We start from the raw sequence: 12,236 nt of genomic DNA, 5'->3' as shown, positions 1-12,236 counted from the left end.
GCACGGCCTTTTAAAGGGGCCATGGCGGGCGGTTGCCTGGTGACGGTTGGCGTGGTGAGGGGACAGCCGGGAGGGGACAGCCGTGAGGGGGTGGGAGAGGGGGAAGGCCGCGAGGGGCACCGCCGCCATCGCGCCTCGGCTGCCGCTCCGCCCCGTGTGAGAAGAGTCCCCGTTTTGCGTATCTTGAGACGAGGTGGGCCGCCTTAAGGGCTGGATGGGCGGATTGTGGCCATGGCGGGGGGAGCAGGGTGAAATTACGGTCGCAGCGCAGTTACGGATGCAGGCCGGGATGTCTGCCTGAGCATCTCGGAATGTACAAAGAGCTGTCGGGCAGAGTAGGTAGAGGCCACTGGAAAGAGGGGAGCTTAGATTAGATATTAGGAAGAATTTTTTTACAGTGCGGGAGATGAGGCACTGGGACAGGTTTCCCAGTGAGGCTGTGCTGCCCCAGCCTTGGGACAGTTCAAGGCCAGGTTGGATGGGGCTTTGACCAACCTGATCTAATGGAAGCTGTCCCTGCTCATGGCAGGGGGTTGGAACGTGATGATCTTTAAGGTCCTTTCTTTGACATCCTATGAAATCTCTTATTGGCTCTTCTGACACCTCAAGCACTGTGTTTGCTAACTTGGGTTAAGTGATGTAGGAGGTACAGCCATCTCCTCCCGCTGCTCTGCCCCAGGGCCACTCCTGCCTGGGGACATGGAGCTCCTTGTCCGGGCTGAGGATGCAGCGGGGCCCCTGTCCCGCTTGATACTCTGGCCTGGACCTGGCCCTATTCTTCAGCTTCAAGTTTGCTGGTGAATTTGGGTGTGCACCCTAGGTTTACCAAAGTGGGTGAAGGTGCAGACACCATCCTCCCAGCATCAGGCACACAGGCTGTGACCCACAGTCCTGCTCCACCTGCTGACATGGAGCCCCTCACTCATGACAGCCCTCCCCCGGCAGCTCATTTTTCAATACACGTCTTGTTCCTGCTCCAGTGGCTGAAAATTTAATACCCCCACCTACAGGCCAGAAGTGCTCATACCCCCAGCCTACTCCAGGAGCTGGCACCAGTGTTCACTTACACACAGGTCTCACTAGGAGCTGGCACTTTGTCCTTGCAGCACACATACATGTGGAATACAGAGTTTGTGCAGAGAGACAGTTGAGATTTAAGAAGATACAATAGGGTAGGACACTCTGTGATGATCAGGTGTGGGGCTTAGCTGGACATGTAATACTGACCAGCCCTGATTTACATAGGACAGGCTTATTTTATATTCCTTTCTGTCTATTCCTATCTTTGTTTCTCGCTGCTCCTGCACATTCTTCACTGATCTCTACAGTTCCATGAATTCCCACACCTTTCCAAGTTTAGGTCCCCCTGGTTAAGTCTTACCAGTGCAAAGTCCAGGTTGATCTCCCTGGATGTCATTCCTGTAGTTTCTTGATAGCCCATCAATTAGTGCTAGAGTTGAGGTTTGTTTATCAGTATTTGTTTTGTCAGGTCCTTGTGTCTGCATGTTCTGTTTCTTTCCCCTCTTTTCCCAAATTTCCCAATTGACAAGGTCCCTGACCTTGCTGGAATGAACATTCTCACACTCTTCACATGTCCCATGGCTGGTCAGGTATGGTTCTCATCATCACTTTCCTCATTTGCTGCTGAGGTTTGAGTCCCCATATCTTGTTTTATGGCTTCTGCCCTTTCCTGCAGCCCTGTGTTGCAGTGAAACTGGTCCTTGAGCAGATGCCCCAAGGGAGCAGACACTCTTCTCACACAAACCCTCACAGCTTGTGTAACTGTTCAAGAAACCACCATTTTCGAGCCCAGGCTAGTTAGGATTCCACAGTAATTGTGTTATTTACATTAAAGAAATGTGTTCCCAAGGCCAAAGTACTCACTGTTTACCCTAAATTGGGAGCAGACAAACATTATCATCTTAGCAAAGTCCACTTCACTGTTCAAAAATTCCCCTTAAATGAAAAGCATTTATATTAAACTGAATATTTTCTTACCATTCTCTTGCCTTCTGTATTTGCCTTTATCTGTCTGTTGTCTTTCATCTCTTCTCTGAATTCCTGGCTGGAGTACAGCTGTCCCCTGCTCTGGTACAATGAAAACAGCTCTGTGCCTGGAGCTTGGGCACACAATAGACAAAGAGTACAATTTTTAAATAACCGCCCCCAAATGGGATGCTTTCATTATACGAAGTCACTAAGCTGGAACTTTCAATATATGATCTTTATTTTTTGGGCAGGAACGCCTGTGGACAGGCACTGTGAATCAATGGTGACTCACAAAGTGCCAGACCTGCCCACATGTCTCGAGGAAGAACATTCATTAGGTGAATCCAGCACGTCCTGTAAAGAAGTACTTAACACTAATGACACGTAAGTTATGACAAGACACTTAATTTCACCACAGCTTAGCATTTATTAAAATCTAAGGTTATTGCTAATCTTATTGACTGTCTAAAGTCAATATTGACTGACAACAGTACACTGATGAACAAATACAGAGCTTAAAAAATCCTGTGTTGGTTACAAAAGAGCCCTTTGCAGCACAGGCGAAAAAAATACTTATGTTGAGATACTTATTCTAAATTTAGGGTAGTCTTTGATATAGCTACCTGTGCTTATCCTGTTAATTTGTATTTGATACCTCATAACCAGGTGGGAAAATTACTTTTTTTATTTCAGTAAATGGCTGTTTTCAATTGCAATATGCTGCAGTGCCTGGCAAAAGAATGTTTGGAGTACTGAACTGCAAGAAATGGTTTAGTGTTGCTAGAAAAATGCCCTTTTACATATTTTTACTGATCTCTAATAAAATTTGGTAAGAGATGAAAGGCCCTTTCTTTGTCTCCTGAAGGCTCTCATGATGTCTCAGATGACAGGTGTGCAGACTTCTTTGTGCTAGTTCCACATTGTGATAGCAATAATTCTTGATATAATTTTCCCAAAGATTTTTATCCTGTGGTGCAAGAATTTTTTTCCAGTTTCTGGTATTTTAAAAAAGTAGTGACATTTTGCATTTCATAAGATTTTAACATTCACCTTTTAAAGCTCTCTATTGATGTAGGAACTTGCAAAGTAAAGAAATTGGGCAGTGTTTGGAGGCAGCATCCTACCCACAGGGAAGGAGACTCTATTAATCCTCTCACTGCAAAATCCAGCAGCTTTCATTCCTTGGAGATACTTTCCTAATTATGAAGCTGAAGCTTGGTGACATTTCAAAACTGGGAAAGGACTCATCTCTGATCATACCTGCTAGGCATGATAGTGATTTGTGTGTTTTGCTTGCAGAAGTTCTATTTGAGTAGCAAAATAAGGTATGCTTAGGAAAGCAAATGCAATAAAATTCATACATAAGGCAAAAGTCAAATGATTTTTTTTAAATGTAGTTCAAATCCATCCCTGGTGAGTATCCACTGTCTGCAATTTTTTTCTTGGTTTTTTGTTGCTGTTGTTTTTAGTTTGTTTGGGTTTTTTTCATTTATCTATTTAATTAATTTTCGTTCCAGTTTGAGTTTCAGCTTGTCCCGGTTCTGATCTTTTCAGATTTAGCAGCTGATTAACCTGTTTGCTATGTCTCAGCAGACTGAGCAAATGGGTTTTGTGTGAGGAGGAAGTCAGTGGCAGTCAGTTTGATTGGGCAAAGGTAGAAAGGGTTGAATTCTGGCATGTTGTGTGCCTTGTCTCCTTATCCAGTTTATCTCTGAAGACCTTATCTCTGTCATTGGCACAGTGGCCGTGTCACTGAGTGTGCATTTCTCCTTTCCCCTCCTTTCCCATCCTGAGTGTTTGCTGTTTTTCAGTAACAGCCCAGATCTTCATTCTGTGCTTCCCAGTTTGGTGTCACTTCAGGAGCAAGAAAGAAAAATCTGGTCATCTGCCTGCCTGCCCCAAGGGGACAGCAACTGCAAACACGTGAAATTCAAAAATATTGCATTTAATATTATTTAATGCATCAATATGCATTAAATTTTAGAAAGGTTCAGTCAAGATGTGGAAGTACATATGAGTTGGGTTTGCTTGAGACCAAGTAGTGCATTTAATTTGATTCCAACTGCTTATAGCTTTCCTTTTTTAACCTCAGATTTTGAACTCTGTAGTGCCTTTCTTTTAAAATTTTGTTCTATCCATTACTCTATGCCCCCGATAAAATCACTTGCTTCTGTCTTCTCTATTTAATTTTTTTAAGTCTCATTTCAGGAAGATGTCTGAAGTGTCCGAAGTCACGACTAAAGCTGACATCAAACCAAAATCTATGCATCGTGCCAAAATATGGTCAGATGATGTAGAGAACTTATACAGATTTCAGCAAGCTGGATACAGAGATGAGGTGGAATACAAACAAGTAAAACAAGTTGATAAGGTAAGATTTAGAACTGTGTAGAATAACTCATTTCACAGAAGTGAAACAGAAACACTATCCAGCGTGTATTTTGTTCCTCCTCTCTGATGCATTTAGAAGCATCACAGATCTCTTTAAACAGATGTAGCTCCGAAGGAATAATTCAGTATTGAGGGAAGAAATATTTCAGAGTGAGTTCTCTGAAGCTTCCCCATTAGTCAATAGGCTATAGGAAACTCATAGATTGTCCATGGAGTCAGTCCATGCTACTGCTTCAGTTTGCAGCTGGATTGTGTGCTAGCACAGTCAGGCTTTGTGGACACTCAGAATTTGGCCTCTATCAAAATAATATCCACAATGGAAATATTTGATGCCAGCTGTGCTAAAGGCAGTTGTGACACAGGCTCTTGTCAACACCAAGGACTTGTGCCTCTGCTCACTACAGTTGGTGCTGATGTTCCCCAGCACATCAAATGAGCTATTGAGTAGTGGCCAAATATCAGTGGCTAGTTAAGATTCAAAATAGCAACCAACAGGTTAATACAACAAACAATATATAATTTTTATTACAGCTCTGTAATTTATCTTCCAAAGCAGCAAATGCAGTATGAAGAGCACACTTTTAAAAGATGTTGACCTCCTATGCACATAAGAAACCACAGAAAGTTCCAAGAAACTCACTCCACATCCAGTTAACTCAAAACACAGCAAAACATGTTGATGAGCATAATAAGATACCATTCATTATTTTATATTGGGCTCTGATACCACTGCAAAGGCTGTGGTATAATTTTCAGTAACTGCAGAAGGAAATCACATAATTATTGTGGTAGGGTAATTAATTATAATTATCTATGTATTTAAGATTTATGGCAGGGCACAACCACTGGTAGTTAAACCCTGATGAAAGGTAAAGAATACCACTGACTCATTGTAATGTGAGTGTGCGTTCTGTTCCAGCCTGCTAGGGCCTGGCAGTGATTCTCTTTTAACTTACATATTCCAAAATGTCTTGTTAATCCATATTAGGTTTCTATAATACAGTTGTTACTAAATGCAATTATAATGTAGGTGGAATGAATCTTAAGGCTGTTATGTGTAGACAGACAATGCAAATAACACAGCTGTATGCCTGAAGTCATCAGGTAGGTGGTGAAACCACTTCTGGGGCTCTCCAATTAGAGAATGCTCTAGTCTGACATCCTATTGTCTCTGCCTGGAAGAGAAATAAGATGCTTATCAACTGATTTTTAAGGATCAGTTTAATCAGAAGCAGTCATAGACGGTCAAGCTGAAAGAGCTACTAAAGCTATAAAGCTGTTGAATGTGCAAATGCTGAAGCCTTTAATTTTAAGCTTTACACTGTGGAACAGTGAAGAGCACCAGGGTGATACTGGGTTTATGTGGGACTGGTCCCACTTTGAGAATGATACAGTCTGCAGCTTACTTTATTTTAATGAAATTTCGAATAAAAAGCACATTTTTCTTGGTCAAAAGGATCTGAAAGAAACGTTTAGTGTATGTTGTCTTACAGAAGCAGACTCTTGCAGCCTCTCAGATTACTGAATAACTGAATAGCATCAACGTTATATCCCTAAACAAGATGTTTTAAAAACTTTGACTAATCCAGTTTTAAATTAACCTGTTCAATATCCTTAGATTCCTATTTCTAGGCTTTTCATATCACAAAAAAACCCTGAAAACTGGTTTCTGTCATATTGTTCTCCATCTGTTTTTAAAAGTTCAACAAGTTAATAGAAAATATAGTATTTAGATGCAAATGAGGGTTTCCTATGGAAGTATACTCTATATTCCTTGCAATGTCATGCACAAATATCATTTAATGTGAGCATGTTCAGGTGATTTTATATCCTTTTTGTTCTACTTGTAGGTAGAATGCTGGCCAGAAACTGGATTTGTTAAGAAACTTCAGAGAAGGGACAATACATTCTATTATTACAATAGGCAAAGAGAATGTGAAGACAAAGATGTCCGTAAAGTGAAAGTTTATGTGTATTAGTGTTGTTGCTGTTCTGGTTGGTTTGTTTTTATAAGTTGTTTCTTAAAACCTGTAAGTAAATGAATTGTGTAATCTGTTATCTTAAGTATCCATGTCATGCTTAGATAGAAAGGGGAGTGCTGGAAATGCAGAGAAGCCTGAACTATAGAGATAGAAACTTCACTTTTTCTTTCCTATAACCAGAAGTCTTATTATTCCTCATTTTCCTGGTTACAAATGCTTTGACACAGATCTAAAAAGCTGGTAAATGGGCATCATATATTTCAGTTAACTGTATAACATCCATTGTAAGTACAGGCATCAGTCTTTATTCCAAACAATATAATCTTGTTGACACTGGTTAATGTCAGCCACAGTCTCTTGGTGTAGCTAAGGGTTATGAGACTCCAAAGGGACAAAATGAGGCCAGCGCACTGACTAAAATTTCTTTGCAGCAGAGCAAGAAAAACAAGCAAAGAATTTAAGTGCAGGATGCTGAACAATCAAGTAACAATGGCCAGTGCTGAGCTGCAGATATAGACTGGTTATTGTGATAGAAAGAGTCACAACAGAAATGTCTTTCTGTCTATCCCCAAAGTATTTTTGTCAGGTGCCAGTATTAATTACTCAAAGAGGAAGTATTAATTGACTTAGTAGCATATGCCTTCTTGTGGGGGTGAATTGTGGATTCACAGGTGTTGGGAACATGGAATATAAAACTCCAGGGAGAACATGAAGTCCACACTCAGTAATATTTAGGGGATAGTGACATACACAGATGATATGTGGGATTTCTGGGCAGAATTTATCTCGTCTAACTTCAAATGTCACATTATCAACATCCACACCTGATCCTGTCATTTGGACAGCCTTTGTTCTGAATTGAGAGAAGCTCTTGAAGGCACAGTTATTTTCTTTTAAGTGCAGCTATGTAACATTTTCTTTGAATGTGCTGCTGTGACATCAGCTCTGTAGCAGCTGTCCATACCTGGGCTACTGAGACACTCAATGAAGATGAGGGACTATACTTACCTTCACTCATGAGGGGATTTAATTAAAACACTTTGAGATGCCAAAACTCTTGATAATTGACCAGTAGAACAGATTGTAATGTAAACCAGTAGGTGTGTTTGTGGTAGTTACAAAAAAATTATTATTAATATTTCTAGTTTTCTTGTTGTTAATATCTCTAGGCTGTTGACCAAGGATATCTAAACTTAGTTTTAGGCATGAACTAGCAGTGTACATTTGACCACCTATCTTATGGATATTCTTAATTTATTTGAGCCTAAGATGGAGGCAGACTCAAGATGAGAAATAGAGGATTTACAGCTCCTAGTCAAAATAAGTAGTATGGGTGCAATATTTAAAAAACCTCATTGTAAATGACTGGTGATGATCTTATTTAGACTACTTGGAAAGTTTTAGCTTAAATTTGTATGAGCTGTGTTAGAGAAATGACTGAAAGATACTCTGAAGCAACTATAAAATTTATATTCCCAGAAGGTTTTAATGGCATATGAAGAGAGAGTTACTGCAAAGTAGAGAAATAAAGCATTGCTACAATGAATGTCACTTCAGCCTTTCATTATGCTTGGAGTGCTCTGAATGTACTTTTTAAAGACAGGACTTTTTGCATACTGTGCAGTTAAATAGTGGGAACAGAACAATTACGAGATAACCCATCTATTTTGTCACTTCAATTTAGTGGATCTCACTTTGTTAACTTTATAGATTCCTAAAAACAAAATATTCCAGTGGATATGAAAACAGCCTTTAAAGAAGTTCACAAAATATAGATGTGTTGTATAGCCAGCTCAAATTTATTGTCAGAAATTATTGCTATAAGTACACACAGAAGAAGTGAGAACATTTGGTACAATCATTTTCTCAGTCTATAAAAAAGACATAGTTGGGCATTCGAGAACAGGAATTAAAACTGCAGGTAACTTTTTAGGATTTAATGTGGAATTTTTTTCCACAAGAAAGATTTTTTTAAAAGTTGAAACATATATAAGACATTATTCTGGAATTCTCTCATTTTACCTGACTAGTACTCAATATTTTTGCAATATTGCTGGATGCTTCTGTCTGTATTTTAAAACCATGAATGTGCATTTCATGCAGCCCATAGATATTTCACTTCAAAGAGTAGCATGGGAATTCATGTTCTAGTTTATATGAGTTGACAGATCCTTCTCACTTTGAGAAAGTGAAATACCTAGATATTACTTGCATTTTTCAGCATTGTCAATGTGAAAAAGATTGAATGTCACTGTGATATTTAAAAGATTCACAGGAAGGAAAAGAAAGACAAGCCTTGTAATTAGTAAGACCAGTTTACAGAGATGGCCTTTGTCAAGACTCTGGTGAATTTGGGAGTTCTTTCAGCTCATTAGCGAAACAGCAAGTTTTGTACTGGCAGTGTTGGTTTCAGTTATAATTGTCCTTTGACATCCAGTCCATGCTAAACTTTAGGTAGTGTGACCACTCCTCCAGCCTGCCGAAGTTCCTCCTGACTGGGCTTCGGCATTCAGCTGTGCTGGCTGAGGGTAAACCTGATACTTGAGCTTCAACAAGGTTTCCTCTGCTGCCTGTGTGCTGGTGTATCTCACTCAGAAGAGCTGTCAAAAGAACTCTGTGCTTTCTCTTATCTGATACATCTGTAACTGAAATATCCCTACCTCGGTTTTAAGCAGGTGGATAACAGTGAGCTCACTTGTCTCTTAAGCTTAGTTATGAAGAAATATCAGAAGTAAGTGATCTGAGGAAGCTGTGCTTCATTTAAGGGTGACACAACAGTACTTATCAACATACATTTCTGGACATCATTATACAAACTCTTCTACAGAATTTTAAAGGCTAAAGCACATCTCAAGTTTTATTGCCTAGAGATGAAAATACATGCTATTTTTGCATTTGAGTCTTAGTGAAAAGTAATTCTGTAAAAAAAATACTTTCCCAGGTACTTATCTGTTGGTATTTCTCTTATCAGGAAATACTGTACTGCTCTCAATGGCCATTTGCAGCAGCTCAAAGAATGGCTGGTGGCAAGGCTCTCTGTTAGCTTGCAGCTGCCTAAGCCTGATCTACTTGGTCTAATTCTAATTCCCTTCATAGCTTTGTACAAGAAGTATAAATCCTTTCTGTGCCTGTTGAAGCTCACAAGAGTAGGGAAAACAAAATTCCAAGGCCTACTTTTCAGGCTTTGTGTTTGACTGCTACAAGTGAAATGGCAAGAGTGCAACCTTGGGTGTTCCAGGCTGGTGTGCTCTGTTTTTCAGGCTTCACTTGAATCATTATGGGACAGTATTTTCTGTCAGTGATACCATGGTTGTTTGATTGCTTTGCAGTCATAGCAGCTCAAAGCTCCACACAGAAGGATGGTAGAAGTGTTTTGATTTTCACTTTGGCACCCGAATGGACAGTTGTTTTTCCATCTCTGAAGACAGTTGTACCTCAACCTTTTGGTTTTCAAACATGGTTCCTTTGTTTCAAAGGTTGAAAATGGTTGGCCTCAAACTCATTAAAAACAGCTTTCTAACTCAGGAGCTGGTGGTGCTGCTTTTCCTCACATTGTTGATACAAATGAAGGCTGCCTGAAAGCAGCTGAATTGGAGTTCTACGCTCCTTGCAGGTTCTCTCCTGGTACTCCAGTTCCACTGAATTTCTCTTATTCATTGGATCTGTTTTCTCAGTAGCCTGCCTGTGCTGAGTGCCTCTTGGCAACTGTAATTACTTCAGAAAAACAGTTTGTTTCTTGCAATTGAGACTTTGCATTTAATTCAAGTCTGAAGCACAGCACCCTCACAAACAGCATTTGGGATGGTGACTAGGGAATGTCTGCTGACAGCAGAGTTCCAAGCTGGCACCCAAAAAATCACTGCAATGTAACTTTGAACAAACATAATGATTTTTATGGATGCTTTGTTCTGCCAGTGTATTTACATCTCTCAGTGTATCTTTGCTGCTTGTTTTGCTTTTGTGGCTCTTTTTCTCCTCAATCTCTTCCATATTCTTTGCCTTCACAGGCACTCCACACTCATGGATCCCTTGAAAAGCCTATCCAGTGTCTTCTCTCCTGGCTCCCTCAACCAGCCCTGGCTCAGACTTTGAGTCTTTTCCAGGGGAGGCACACAGCAAAGGTAATTAAGGATGGGATTTAATAAGAAGGCAGGCCAGACTGCATGGATCAGGGCCCAGCCAGGTGATTGTCCTGCCCAAATGCTTGCTATCACATATGATCCCTCCAACCTCCTTCCTTGTCATCTTCCCATGCTTGTTCCACCCTGACCCTTCCCTTCCTGTGTCTTTGGTCATTTCTGGAAACATCCTGTAGCAAGTTTTGTTCAGTCCCCCAAGATTCCTCAAATACACCTCTAATTTCACACTAACCATGTTTTCTCCATCTTATCAGCAACAATATTGAGGCAGATCCTCTCCAAAGCCAGAGTAGCTCCCTCAATGTCCCATCGGTCAGTGCCTGGCAAGCTCTGGCTCCCCTTCTTGTCTCTCTAATCACCTGCTCATTAATGGTTGTGTGCCTGTGTGTTTAAATCACTGTTTTCCTCGTTATTTGTTATCTCTGTGATACGGAATAACCAAACAATTCACTGCTCCCCAGTTTCACGCGTCCTGTGGCCGGCTCCCCGGGGCAGGCGCTTGGCTGCGCTCTAGGGATGGAGTGGAGGCACCCACGCACCGGAGCCCCGCGGTGCTGCCGCTGCCACACGTGCCCTGGCAGGCGGCAGCTCCAAGGGCGTGGAGATACAGGGAAGGGAATGCCTAGAAGCAGAAGGAGGAGGGGGAAGGGGAAGGGAGGGAAGAAGGGGACGGGTTCAGGGAAAGACGAGCAGGTTAAAGACTCAAACGCACAGATGCATCAGCATTTTGCCAGCAATCTTGTACTCACAGAAACTTCCTCCTCTGCTGGCAGCTCTTGCTGGTTAGGGAAGTAGATGTGGTCCCAGCTCCTCGCTGCAGATGTTCCTCCTGTCTTGGCAGGAGCACCCAAATACTTCATCCAAGGGAGAGCTGTCCTGCTCGGGTGGATAAACTGCTGCCAGCTGCTTGGAGGATGGAGCAAAAAGCAGGGGAACTGGATATATGGCAGGCACTTCATGTTTGCCCAAGGTGTCTAGAGGATGTCTGCTGTGCTCTCCTGGGGAGCATCCTCGTGCCAAGGACACGATGTTCCAGCCAGTGCTGGGATGTGAGTGAGGAGGAGCCAGCAGGTGGGCTGCGAGTGTGAGGAGATAAGTGCTAGGATGCTGTGCCTGGAGAGATGGGCTGGAGCCAGGCACACGCAACACAGGGATGTGTTGGGCAGTGTTTCTAGAGAAAAGAGCCTGGTGTTCCTGCAGATCAGCCTTTCTGTGGCTCTGCTTTCTCAAAGCTACAGACAGTGGAGCTCTTGCTCTGTGGTGGTTACAACCTGCCAACTCCTATCCTAGCCTCCCTGAGAGATAGACATCCATCTTGTTCAGAAGGAACTTGAGTCACAATCCAGAAGGACCCTTCTTCCCTTAACTGGACCCTTAAAAAAGGAGGAAGTCTGTGTATCAGAGCTGAAAGATCACTGTTTGGAGGAGATGCTAGTTAAAAACATGAAATATTTCTTTGATAGCCTATCACTCACAACTTTGGTCTCAGCAAATGAGAAAGATTACTACACTTGCGACTATGAAGATATTTATTTGAAACATCAGTGGATTAGTATTTTGTCAGACCACAGCAATATTTCAACAGAGAAGACAGGTCGATAGATGTCAGACAGATAGATCTGAAAGATGAGTTCAGAAGAGATGTTTAGAAGAGAGATTCATTGCCATAGAATGTATATTGCAAACAGATTATTGAGAATGCAAGGCAACAGAAACAGAAGAAATATAAAAACTT

General features: G+C 41.5%; 1 protein-coding gene across 4 annotated transcripts; it reads left to right on the top strand.

Annotated features, from left to right (window-relative positions):
- The first annotated feature begins 30 nt into the window (after positions 1–30).
- Positions 31–11,736, top strand: MEIG1 (meiosis/spermiogenesis associated 1). 4 transcript variants are annotated; one of them, XM_088165896.1, is made up of 5 exons: positions 31–54; positions 2,241–2,373; positions 4,198–4,360; positions 10,370–10,483; positions 11,275–11,736. In XM_088165896.1, exons 2-5 carry the CDS (start codon positions 2,270–2,272, stop codon positions 11,587–11,589), a joined length of 696 nt encoding a protein of 231 aa, XP_088022022.1. In that variant the 5' UTR covers positions 31–54; positions 2,241–2,269; the 3' UTR covers positions 11,590–11,736. The 4 variants fall into 4 exon arrangements, with proteins under 4 accessions (XP_088022022.1, XP_088022021.1, XP_088022023.1 ...); XM_088165895.1 differs by lacking the exon at positions 31–54 and adding an exon at positions 65–193; XM_088165897.1 differs by lacking the exon at positions 31–54 and adding an exon at positions 65–193 and having other exon boundaries at positions 11,343–11,530.
- Positions 11,737–12,236: the final 500 nt, after the last annotated feature.

This window comes from Sturnus vulgaris, chromosome 5, assembly GCF_052056855.1.
Source record: "Sturnus vulgaris isolate bStuVul1 chromosome 5, bStuVul1.hap1, whole genome shotgun sequence".
NCBI lineage: Eukaryota > Metazoa > Chordata > Aves > Passeriformes > Sturnidae > Sturnus > Sturnus vulgaris.
The sequence above is the reverse complement of the archived record's forward strand: the minus strand, read 5'-3'. Positions and strand labels throughout refer to the sequence as shown.

What these genes read in the sequence shown, in the direction of transcription:
- MEIG1 (XM_088165896.1), top strand. Translation starts at nt 2,270, where the DNA reads ATGGTGACTCACAAAGTGCCAGACCTGCCCACATGTCTCGAGGAAGAA. An exon ending in GTACTTAACACTAATGACAC is followed by an intron (nt 2,374 to 4,197) that starts GTAAGTTATGAC and finishes GTCTCATTTCAG; the next exon opens with GAAGATGTCTGAAGTGTCCG. An exon ending in AAGTAAAACAAGTTGATAAG is followed by an intron (nt 4,361 to 10,369) that starts GTAAGATTTAGA and finishes TTGCCTTCACAG; the next exon opens with GCACTCCACACTCATGGATC.